Genomic DNA, 11,937 nt, shown 5'->3' with positions numbered 1-11,937 from the left:
AACTGCGCTCATAACTGCGCTCACAACTGCGCTCACCACTGCTCTCACCACTGCGTTCACAACTGTGCTCACCACTGTGTTCACCACTGCTCTCACCACTGTGTTCACTACTGCTCGCACCACTGCTCTCACCACGGCGTTCACTACTGATCTCACCACTGTGTTCACAACTGCGTTCACAACTGTGCTCACTACTGTATGTTCACCACTGCTCTCACCACTGTGTTCACCACTGTGTTCACCACTGTGTTCACCACTGTGTTCACTACTGCTCTCACCACTGCTCTCACCACTGCTCTCACCACTGCATTCACAACTGTGTTCACAACTGCGCTCACAACTGCACTCACAACTGCGCTCACAACTGCTCTCACCACTGTCTCCACTGACGTCAATCCTTCAGATAATCAGCATTTCTGAGTGTCTTTTAGATTCCCTGCAACTGCACTTTTTCACTTTGGCAATTTAGAGTAATGTTTCTGCTTTTTCCGTCTGGGAGTCTTTATCCGGATCCCATCCCTCTCTCAGATGTAACTTGCCCTTGGTGTGCAGACATGGGGGGTGAGATCCAATGGGAACGTGCGGGAGACCACGGGAAGATTGTTGGTTTTGTGTAAAAAGCAAAAGTGCCGGAAGATCTCCGCAGGTCAGGCAGCATCCGTGGAAGGAAACGGAGAGACAATGTTTTGTGTCGGGACCCGTCTCTAGTCTTGACTGTGAGACGGATGACTAAACGTCGGCACAAAGATCAAGGACGCAAGCACAAAACACAGAGTGTTGGAGGAACTCATTGGGTCAGGCGGCGTCTGTGGTGGCAACGTCCCAAACTGAAACGTTGTCTGTCCGTTCCCTCCACAGAGGCTGCCTGACCCCCTGAGTTACTCCAGCACTTTGTGTTTTGCTCAAGATTCCAGCATCTGCAATCTCTTGTGGTCCATCGGATGAGTGTAATTGGGCGGCTGATGATCGGTGTGGACCCTAGGGTCTGTTTCCAACCTATATGTTTCACCCAAAGATAGACACTGAGCACTGGAGTAACTCAGGGGGTCAGGCAGCATCTGTGGAAGGGAAAGGATCGGTGACGTTTCAGGTGAGGACCTTTTTCAGACTCGGACTCTATCCATGTTCTCCAGAGATGCTGCCTGACCCGCTGAATTACTCCAGCACTCTGTGAAATGTCACCTATCCATGTTCTCCACAGACGCTGCCTGACCCGCTGAGTTACTCCAGCACTCTGTGAAACGTCACCTATCCATGTTCTCCACAGATGCTGCCTGACCCGCTGAGTTACTCCAACACTCTGTGAAACGTCACCTATCCATGTTCTCCACAGATGCTGCCTGACCCGCTGAGTTACTCCAGCACCCTGTGTCTATCTTTGGTATAAACCAGTGTCTGCACTTTGTTGGTTCTTGCAGACGTCTGTCTCTAAGGTGGGAATAGCTGTGATCACAGAAGGAATAAGTGGGTGGAGATTTCTGTTCAACTCCCACTGTGTTTCACGGTGCATGCATGGCCAGTGGCAGGACAATAGGTGTTTCGGGGGCTGGGACAAGTTCACAAGTTATAGGACTAGAATTAGGCCATTCGGCCCATCGAGTCCACTCCGCCATTCAATCATGGCTGATCTCTGCCTCCTAAACCCATTTTCCTGCCTTCTCCCCATAACCCTTGACACCCGTTCTAATCAAGAATTTGTCTATCTGTCTCGGCCTTAAAAACATCCACTGACTTGGCCTCCACAGCCCTCTGTGGCAATGAGTTCCACAGATTAACTACCCCCTGACTAAAGAAGTTCCTCCTCACCTCCTTTCTAAAAGAGCGCCCTTTAATTCTGAGGCTTGACCTCTGGTCCTAGACTCTCCCACCAGTGGAAACATCCTCTCCACATCCACTCCATCTTTGCCTTTCGTTATTCTGTAAGTTTCAATTAGGTTTAGTTTTTAGTTTAGTTTAGAAATACAGCATGAAAACAGGCCCATTAGCCCACGCCGACCAGCGATCCCCGCACATTAACACTACCCTAAACCCACTAGGGACAATCTTTACATTTACCAAGCCAGTTAACCTACAAACCTGTACTAATTCTCTGGATGTTTTCAAGAGAGAGCTAGATAGAGCTCTTAATGATAGCGGAGTCAGGGGGTATGGGGAGAAGGCAGGAACGGGGTACTGATTGTGGATGATCAGCCATGATCACATTGATCATGAATTTAGAAGGATGAGAGATCTTATTGAAACGTATAAGATTATTAAGGGGTTGGACACGTTAGAGGCAGGAAACATGTTCCCAATGTTGGGGGAGTCCAGAACAAGGGGCCACAGTTTAAGAATAAGGGGTAGGCCATTTAGAACTGAGATGAGGAAAAACTTTTTCAGTCAGAGAGTTGTGAATCTGTGGAATTCTCGGCCTCAGAAGGCAGTGGAGGCCAATTCTCTGAATGCATTCAAGAGAGAGCTAGATAGAGCTCTTAAGGATAGCGGAGTCAGGGGGTATGGGGAGAGGGCAGGAATGGGGTACTGATTGAGAATGATCAGCCATGATCACATTGAATGGCGGTGCTGGCTCGAAGGGCTGAATGGCCTCCTCCTGCACCTATTGTCCATTGTCTTTGGAGCGTGGGAGGAAACCGAAGATCTCAGAGAAATCCCATGCGGGTCACGTGGAGAACGTACAAACTCCGTACAGACAGGTTTTGGACCCCCCTCAACTTTCTAAACTGCAGCGAGTAGAGGCTTGGTGCCGCCAAGCGTCCATCACCCATTAACCCTCTCAGTCCTGGGGTCCCTCTAGTGCCAGCGAGCATCACTCACCTGCTGCTTTCGGTTGCTTCTTCAGGTGCCCCAGTGCTCATCGGATGTTGAGTGCGGCCCCAGGCGGTTCTGCCTGTCCTCCCGGCGCGAGGAGGCCGCCTGCTCGCAGTGCAGAGGGACCCGCAGGCGATGCCACCGAGACGCCATGTGTTGCCAAGGCAGCCACTGCCTCAACGGTAAGAACCACGAGAGGGGGGGAACTCACTGACACACGTACCCAGGAGTGAGCGGCCTGGGCAGAGAGGATGCTGGGAGGACGTGTCCACCAGTGGGGGAGTCTGGGATCAGAGGGCACGGCCTCAGGATAACAGGACGTACCTGTGGAAAGACCAGGAGGCATTTCTTTAGCCAGAGGGGGGGTTAATCTGTGGAATTTGTGCATGTGCATGTCAGCGCACGCGTGTGCGCACATGTACGTGAGCGTGTGCATCAGTGCGTGAGCATGTGAGTGTGCGCGTCAGTGGGTGCATGTATGAGTGTGCATGTGTCAGTGCGTGTGTGTGGACAAGTGTGTGTGCGTGTGTGTCAGCGTGCATGTGTCAGTGCGTGTGGGCGTGTGTGGGTACATGTGTGTGTGTGTACATGTGTGTGTGTCAGCACGCATGTGTGCATGTGTGCATGTGTGCATGTGTCAGTGCGTGTGCGTGAGTAGATGTGTGTGTATGTGGGTCAGCATGCACGTGTGCGTGTGTCAGTGTGTGTGTCAGTGCGTGTGCGTGAATGTGGATACATGTGTGTGTGTGTTTGTCAGTGCGTGCGTGTGCGTCATATGGATACATGTGTGTGTGTATCAGTGCGTGTGCGTGATATGGATACATGTGTGTGTGTATCAGTGCGTGTGCGTGCACGTATGCGTGTGCGTGCTGAAGGGCCCGTCGTGCTGGCGGGTGGCGGTGGGTTGGAGCTGCAGGGGTCGGCCATTGCTGGCCGGGCGATGTTGTCGATGTCCTTCGCTGCTGACGTCCTCCTTCACCATCCGATCCCCGCGCTCGGCCTCTTGGAGCGGCACCCGATTTAATCCATGCCCAGGCTGCTGCAGCGGCCCCCTCCACCGACACCTTGACCCGCGCACGTACCTCCCCTCGTCCCACGGCCTCCCCTCAGCCCCGGGCATCTCCCGCGGTCCCCCCCCCCCTCCACCGCGGGAGATGAGGACCAAGCCCACCCACCCGCACCGATCCCCTCCTCCACCCACCGCCCCCCCTCCACCCACGGCCCCTCCTCCACCCACCGCCCCCCCTCCACCGCAGACCGTCTCCGAGACCATGGGAGATGAGGACCAAGCCCACCCACCAGCACCGATCCCCTCCTCCATCCACCGCCCCCCCTCCACCGCAGACCGTCTCCGAGACCATGGGAGATGAGGACCAAGCACGCCCACCCGCACCGATCCCCTCCTCCATCCACCGCCCCCCCCTCCACCCATGGCCCCTCCTCCACCCACCCCCCCCCCCCCTCCACCGCAGACCGTCTCCGAGACCGCGGGAGATGAGGACCAAGCCCACCCACCCGCACCGATCCCCTTCCTCCATCCACCGCCACCTTGCAGACAGTCGCATCCCCACATGCAGAGGATTCTGTGCCCATTGGCCACTGGAAATGAGGAAGGGACATTCAGGATGGCGTTGAGCCCGTGTGCCCTCCGTTACCCAGACTACCCGTCCCCCCGCCCCTCGGCATCCTCCTGCCCACCAGCGCATCTCACGGCTCTTCACGTGAGAGCTGGAGGAGCCGCAAGCCAGAGGGTGGTGGGTGTACGGAACGTGCTGCCACAGGAGGTGGTTGAGGCTGGGACCATCCCAACATTTAAGAAAGAGTTAGACAGGTACATGGATAGGACGGGTTTGGAGGGATGTGGGCCAAACGCAGGCACGTGGGACTAGTGTAGCTGGGGCATGTTGGCCGGTGTGGGCACGTTGGGTCGTAGGGCCTGTTTCCACACTGTATCACTCTGTGACTCTGTGACTCTATGACTCTATGACTCTCAGCCAGCCTTGATCCCCAGGGCAGCCCCTTGGAGGAGCTCCACGATGCTGCACTTCAACAATAATGCAGCACCAACATCAGACAGCACCAACATCCACACTGAGTGTCATTATTGGGCGATGCCGGCCCCTTGTCCCTTTCACAATAGACCGATCAGAGTCGCCCACCAGTGATCATCGCTTTAAACAACCACCACAGGCTCGCTCTTTGTGCAGGTTTGACAGAACACAGGATACCCTGGCCACAGGCACAGGGAGTAACTGGAGCAGGGATCACTGAATCTTTGCAAGTGGCAACCTTTGATACCCAGGGAAGGAACGCGGTGCTGCAGGGAAGGGGGATGATCTCGCCAGGATCTGGTGGCCACTAGAGAGCCCTAAACCTCAATGGCTTGGGGTTAACGGGCAAGACACTGCCAGAGGAAGCGTTAGTTACAACACAGTCCGCTAATCCCAGTGGGGCACCAGTGTATTCAGGTTCCATCTGACTTTGGAACATGAGAAGCTAAATTGCACCTTGATGACACTGCCTTTCCTCCACTGATCTCACCAACCTCACATCTTTTCAGCTTCAGCAGCTGAAGTTCACAGATAAAAGCTCACAGATAACCTCTGAGTGACACCTCTAATTAACACCATTGTTCTTGTTTTGCGACACAAAGATTTCCAGGCATATAAAAACCTATTCTGGGAGATAGGCCAGATCTGTAATATATTTAAAGCCTTGCGCAGAACATAGAATACAGAACACAAAGGATACACAGTGCTGGAGTAACTCAGTGGGTCAGGCAGCATCTGTGGAGAACATGGATGGGTGACGTTTCACAGAGTGCTGGAGTAACTCAGCGGGTCAGGCAGCATCTCTGGAGAACATGGATGGGTGAAGTTTCACAGAGTGCTGGAGTAATTCGGTGGGTCAGGCAGCATCTGTGGAGAACACGGATGGGTGACGTTTCACAGAGTGCTGGAGTAACTCAGTGGGTCAGGCAGCATCTGTGGAGAACATGGATGGGTGACGTTTCACAGAGTGCTGGAGTAACTCAGTGGGTCAGGCAGCATCTCTGGAGAACATGGATGGGTGAAGTTTCACAGAGTGCTGGAGTAATTCGGTGGGTCAGGCAGCATCTGTGGAGAACACGGATAGGTGACGTTTCACAGAGTGCTGGAGTAACTCAGTGGGTCAGGCAGCATCTCTGGAGAACATGGATAGGTGACGTTTCAGATCGAGACTCTTCTTCTGACTGGGATCTGATACTTTTGTGTCCTTTTGTGTGTGAACCAGCATCTGCAGTTCATTGTATCTACTTAGAAAATAACTTCAGATAGTCCCTGCTTTCCCTCTCCATCCCCTCCCCATTCCCAGTTCTCCCACCAGTCTTCCTGTCTCCGACGACATTTCTATCTTTGTCCCGCCCTCTCCCCTGACATCAGTCCGAAGAGTCTGAATCAGTCTGAAGAAGGGTCTCGACCCGTAAACGTCGCCCATTCCTTCTCTCCCGAGATGCTGCCTGACCTGCTGAGTTACTCCAGCATTTTGTGAATAAATACCTTCGATTTGTACCCGCATCTGCAGTTATTTTCTTATAATATCAGTCCGAAGAAGGGTCTCGACCCGAAACGTCACCTATTCCCTCTCTCCCGAGATGCTGCCCGACTCGCTGAGTTGCTCCAGAATTTTGTGTCTACCTTAGAAAATAGAACAGTGGTATAGAGGAACAGCCCTTGGGCCCACCATGTCCGTGCCAACTTTGATGCCAATATAACTAATCCCATCTGCTTGCTCATGGTCCCTGCCCCACTGTACTCCTCTGTTCATGTGCCTGTCTATTTGCCCCTGCATCTGTGTGTCCCACCTCCCCTGGCACCTACCACTCCTTACGTAAAAAACCTTGTCTCATGCATTTCCTTTAAACCTCCCCCACTCTCACCTTAAAGCTGTGCCCTCTAGTATTTGAGATTCCCACCTCTGAAATCAAAGTTTGGTTTTGAGAAAAAAAAAATGTAGTTAGAATGTAGTGTCATAGAACACGGAAACAGATTATTCGGCCCAACATGCCCAAAGTGACCAAGGTGTCCCATCTGCACTGCCCGCCCGCGTTTGGCCCATATCCCTCTCAGCCTTTCCTGTCCATGTACCTGCCCAAATGTCTTTTAAGTGGCACTGTGGTACCTGCTTCGACTATCTCCTCTGGTAGCCCGTTCCACACACCCACCACCCTCTGTTTTAGGCAGATGAGAAGCTGGACAAATTGGGGATTTTTGGGAAGCTAGAATTTGGAGAAAGACAAGCGGGTCAGGCAGCATCTCTGGAGAAAAGGAATTGGTGATGTTTCGGGTCGAGACCCTTCTTCAGGGGAAGGGGGAACGAGAGACAAAGACGGTACTTAGGGCAAATGAATGGAAGATATAACGATAACAACAAAAAAGTCAATCAAGGAAATGTGAAGCCCACAATTGTCCATTGTATGCTGTGGGTTAAACCAGCATCTGCAGTTCCTCCCCTCAAATTTAGAGAAAGAGATTGGAGATTTGGGTTTTGTACGACCAGGACAGGTTCAATAATGTGTTATTATCAACCTCAGAGGAAGGAGAGGGGAACATTTGGCCGATCGATGGCCATAATTACGAGCTTTGGACAGCTTGTGTGGACAGCTGCTTTCAGGCATGTTTTGAAGTGGATCCACAGGTACAACAAGACCGAAAACTCACTGCAATGCGGAAAGTCTGCCTTGATAGTTAAACACATACGACATCTCCCTGCAAACCATCGCACGTGAACACTTCTAATTATTGAAAGCAATTTTTGTGGCAAACCTACATATTTTGCCAGGGGGGTAAATGCCTGCCTCCTATGAAGTTGAGTTCCATTTAAATTAAAAAAGTCTTTAACTCCATTCACCTTCATGGGAAAGCCCGCTGAGGTACGCAGCTTTGAAAAGGACCTTTAATCTTTATCCCTTTCCCCCTGCATCTCCACTGCCCAGGGGCTATGCTTTTATACAGCTGTATCCTGCTGCTGTTAACCATTGCACAATAAAAGTTTGTTTTAAAAGCCTTCCCCCCCCCCCCCCCCCTCTCTTGTGGGCACGATTCACAATGAAGTGGTGATATCATTGGAGAAGATTGATCCCTGGAGAAGGTGATTCGGCGGCGAGGTTGGGAGCTGCAGCCTCTGACAGCTTTGTTCTTTTTGTTTAAGATGTCTGCACGGTCTCGGAAGCACAGACAGCGGAGAAGCTCTCTAAGGGCGGAGATTCACGCAACACAAGGGGAGGCAAGAAGACCAGGAGACCCAACGTCCAGAGAGTGAAGGAATCCCGACCAAAGAGCGAGTGGGAAAAGCTGGAGAACCCACAGACCGGGACAGGTAACCAACCCGACCAGCTGGCCTTTTAAAAAAAAATTGAATCACCCACACTCAATGTATTCACACAGGCAAGTTTGGCACAGCGGGCAGACCCCACACAATCCTGACTCGGGGGGTGTCTGAATGGAGTTTGTATGTTCTCCCTGTGACCGCCTGGGTTTGACTATCCCAACGTTTAAGAAACAGTTAGACAGGTACATGGTCTGAAGAAGGGTCTCGACCCGAAACGTCACCCATTCCTTCTCTCCAGAGATGCTGCCTGTCCCGCTGAGTTACTCCAGCATTTCGAGTCTACCATGGATAGGACAGGTTTGGAGGGATATGGACCAAGCGCAGGCAGGTGGGACTAGTGTAGCTGGAACAAGTTGGCCGGTGTGGGCAAGTTGGGCCGAAGGGCCTGTTTCCACACTGTATCACTATCACTCTATGACTCTATGACTCTAAGAGAGAGTTAGATTTAGCTCTTAGGGCTAACGGAATCAAGGTATATGGGGAGAAAGCAGGAACTGGGTACTAATTCTGGATGATCAGCCATGATCATATTGAATGGCGGTGCTGGCTCGAAGGGCCAAATGGCCTACTCCTGCACCTATTTTCTGTTTCTATATATCCATAGGGATATGGGTCAAACATGGGCAGGTTGAACTGGCTTGGCTGGCTTGTTGGCTTGACTGTCTTGGTTGGTTTGGGCAAGTTGGTCTGATGGGCCAGTTTCCGTGCTGTGTGACACTATGACTCTATTAGGGCGGCACGGTGGCGCAGCAGTAGAGTTGCTGCCTTACAGTGCTTGCAGCGCCGGAGACCCGGGTTCCATCCCGGGACACCCCCCTCCCCTGACATCAGTCTGAGGAAGGGTCTCGACCCGAAACATCACCCATTCCTTCTCTCCAGAGATGCTGCCTGTCCCGCTGAGTTACTCCGGCATTTTGTGTCTAACCTAAAGAGTGAAAGATTGGGTTGAGGAATTAATGGGACATGTCGGTACCAACACATTCAGCAGGGGAACAAGTGAAAGCTGTAATTACTGAATAAAGAGGCCTCTTGCTCTTCCCCTCATTAACAAATATCAGACTGGAGATTACCGCAAAACACTTCTCTACAATTTTGTAATGAGTGGGAAGCCCTAGTAGCGACTTTAAAAATGCATCCAGTGAATCAATTCCATAAGTTTATAACTTATTAAACATGTGGAGAGTTCAGTTTTTAAGTGTGTGGTAGAGCTTCTAAGTGTGACCTGACATGTTAAATGACAGGGCTTGGAATCATCATATTCTTCATATTAGTCTCGCTGCACTGGAGAGTCGCTCCTGTGCCCACGATGATCAGATTAAACGCTGTGGCGATATGCCTGCAGAGATTTATGTGATGAGACCACCATATATATACACACTTACAGAGAGGCACTAGAAAAATGGAAATCTGCTACCTTTCTTTCCAGATGTCGAAACAAGGAGCTGCAGATGCTGGGTGATGCACAAGAGGCACAAAGTGCTGGGATAACTCGAGTCGGACAGCATCCCTGGAGAAAGACACAAGAAGCTGGAGTAACTCAGCGGGACAGGCAGCATCTCTGGAGAGAAGGAATGGGTGACATTTCTGGTCGAGACCTTTCTTCAGACCCGAAACGTCACCGATTCCTTCTCTCCAGCGGTGCTGGCTCGAAGGGCCGAATGGCCTACTCCTGCACCTATTGTCTATTGTCTGCCTGACCCGCTGAGTTACTCCAGCTTTTTGTGTCTATCTTCGGTTTAAACCGGCATCTGCAGTTCCTCCCTACACTGCTCTGGATAACGTGGGATGGTTGTGATTCAGGTCGAGATCCTTCTTCATATTCTACTTCTTTCCAGTTGTAACTGTTATCGAACTATTCTTTGCACTGCAAATATCATTAACTGCAAACTACATTAATTTATTTATTCACAAAATGCTGGAGTAACTCAGCGGGTCAGGCAGCATCTCAGGAGAGAAGGAATGGGCGACGTTTTGGGTGGTCTGAAGGAAGGTCTCCCGACCCGAAAAGTCACCCATTCCTTCCCTAAAGGGACATGTTAATGAAATGAAGTGCAGGTCAGCTGTGGGTGACATTTCGGGTCGAGACCCTTCTTCAGACTTATTTACATCACTTCCGAATGGTTATTCTTTGCTAGATTTCCCACGAGCTTGGGGGACACTGAACGTTATTCCCTTATCATGTATCTGCACACTGTGAATGGCTCGATTGTAATCAAGTATTGTCTTTCCGCTGACTGGTGAGCACGCAGCAAAAGCTTTTCACTGTACCTCGCTCGGTACACGTGACAATAAACTAAATTGAAACGGGATGAAATAATGTGTGAAATCAACAATCCGATAACAATAGAATTTCTGATTTTAAGTTTGTGACTGTGTTCCCAAAGATTATGTCTGAATAAATCTTGTCTTGTTGATTAGATTGCACTTTTAAATTATGGGCTATAACATAAAGCGCGGCCTGCAACCACAACAACCTGACTGTGGGAGAGGACGGCAGGAGAAGGGAAAGACATTGTGGCCTTCCATCACAGTGAGGAGAGAGAGGACTGGAGGAGGAGACTCACTGTGATGGATGTTTCTTTGATGGATGTTTCTTTTTTTGTGTGTTTTTGGGGTTGTGTAATTTTAATGCCTATTTAGTGCTTTTATTGTTGGACTGTGGGTGACTGAATTTCGTCCAATATTGGATGACAAATAAAGCTATCTTGAATCTTGAATCTTGAAAAAGGAAGCAGATTGCAAGCTGTGTATACAGGGATTTAAAGAGAAGGTGTCACAAAATGCTGGAGTAACTCAGCAGGTCAGGCAGCATCTCGGAGAGGGGGAATGGGTGACGTTTCGGGTCGAGACCCTTCTTCAGACTGATCGGAGATTTAAAGATATAAGTTGAGCTGATGTCCGTGCTGATAAACTCTCTTTACCTTGCAGGGCAGGAAGGGGAGACGTGCCTTCGTACATCGGACTGCTCCACCGGACTCTGCTGCGCTCGGCACTTCTGGTCGAAGATCTGTCGGCCTGTCCTGAAAGAGGGCCAAGTCTGCTCGAAGCGAGGGAGGAAGGAGGCCCCCCAGGGGCCCGAGATCTTCCAGCGGTGTGCCTGCCAAACAGGCCTGGCTTGCCGTCACCGAAACCAAGACTCGTCTCAAAGCGGCTCCAGGCTACGGGTCTGCCAACGTGTCTAGTGGGGCCCGAGCTCCAAACTACGTGGCAAACTGCACCCGTTACGATAAAAACCAAACCGTTAAGCAAAGCCGTAAATGCCAAAACCCGTGCATCAACATTAAAACGTGCTCACCGAGGTATAACGCATCATTGCAGCTCAGTGTGTCTGCGTCGATGATTGAACCAAATGAATTAGTGCATCAAAGTTTTGATGGCCAGAGACGTTGTCCCTGGAGACTCTGGGATACATAGAACACATGGAAATAAAAAACGTTTTGCTTCTTGTGGGTCTCCTTTGAGGAAGACCTATGGGGGGGGGGGGGGGGGGGAGCCTTAATTTAAATCTTTCATGCAGTTATCACCTGCATTATTTCACGTCTCCAGTCCTGCCAGCATTTCTTTCTTTACACTACTTTTTGTTTGTAATCTACTAGTCAATAGCTTTGTAGGTATGAGTCCCAGAGGGACAATTATCAAGTGTTAGCGATGTGCAAACCCCCTGTCACACAAACGTACGTACAGCGGCCAGTTTAGAAGCAATGAAAAAGCTTGATCGAGTGTTTTATTGTCGTGTGTCCCAGATAGAACACATAAATC

At 50.7% G+C, this 11,937-nt stretch overlaps 1 protein-coding gene across 1 annotated transcript in view; it reads left to right on the top strand.

The window, feature by feature from the left end:
- LOC144610394 (dickkopf-related protein 4-like) overlaps positions 1-11,593 on the top strand; it is a 15,604-nt gene extending 4,011 nt beyond the window's left edge. Inside the window, exons 2-4 of the mRNA XM_078429029.1 lie at positions 2,840-2,990; positions 7,999-8,166; positions 11,107-11,593. Coding sequence (XP_078285155.1) covers positions 2,840-2,990; positions 7,999-8,166; positions 11,107-11,360 — 573 coding nt within the window. The 3' untranslated portion in view covers positions 11,361-11,593. The remainder of the gene's footprint in view (positions 1-2,839; positions 2,991-7,998; positions 8,167-11,106) is intronic.
- The last annotated feature ends 344 nt before the right edge of the window (positions 11,594-11,937 follow it).

Source organism: Rhinoraja longicauda, chromosome 36, assembly GCF_053455715.1.
Source record: "Rhinoraja longicauda isolate Sanriku21f chromosome 36, sRhiLon1.1, whole genome shotgun sequence".
Classification (NCBI taxonomy): Eukaryota; Metazoa; Chordata; class Chondrichthyes; order Rajiformes; family Arhynchobatidae; genus Rhinoraja; species Rhinoraja longicauda.
Note: the sequence above shows the minus strand (reverse complement) of the source record. Positions and strands in the feature narration are given on the sequence as shown.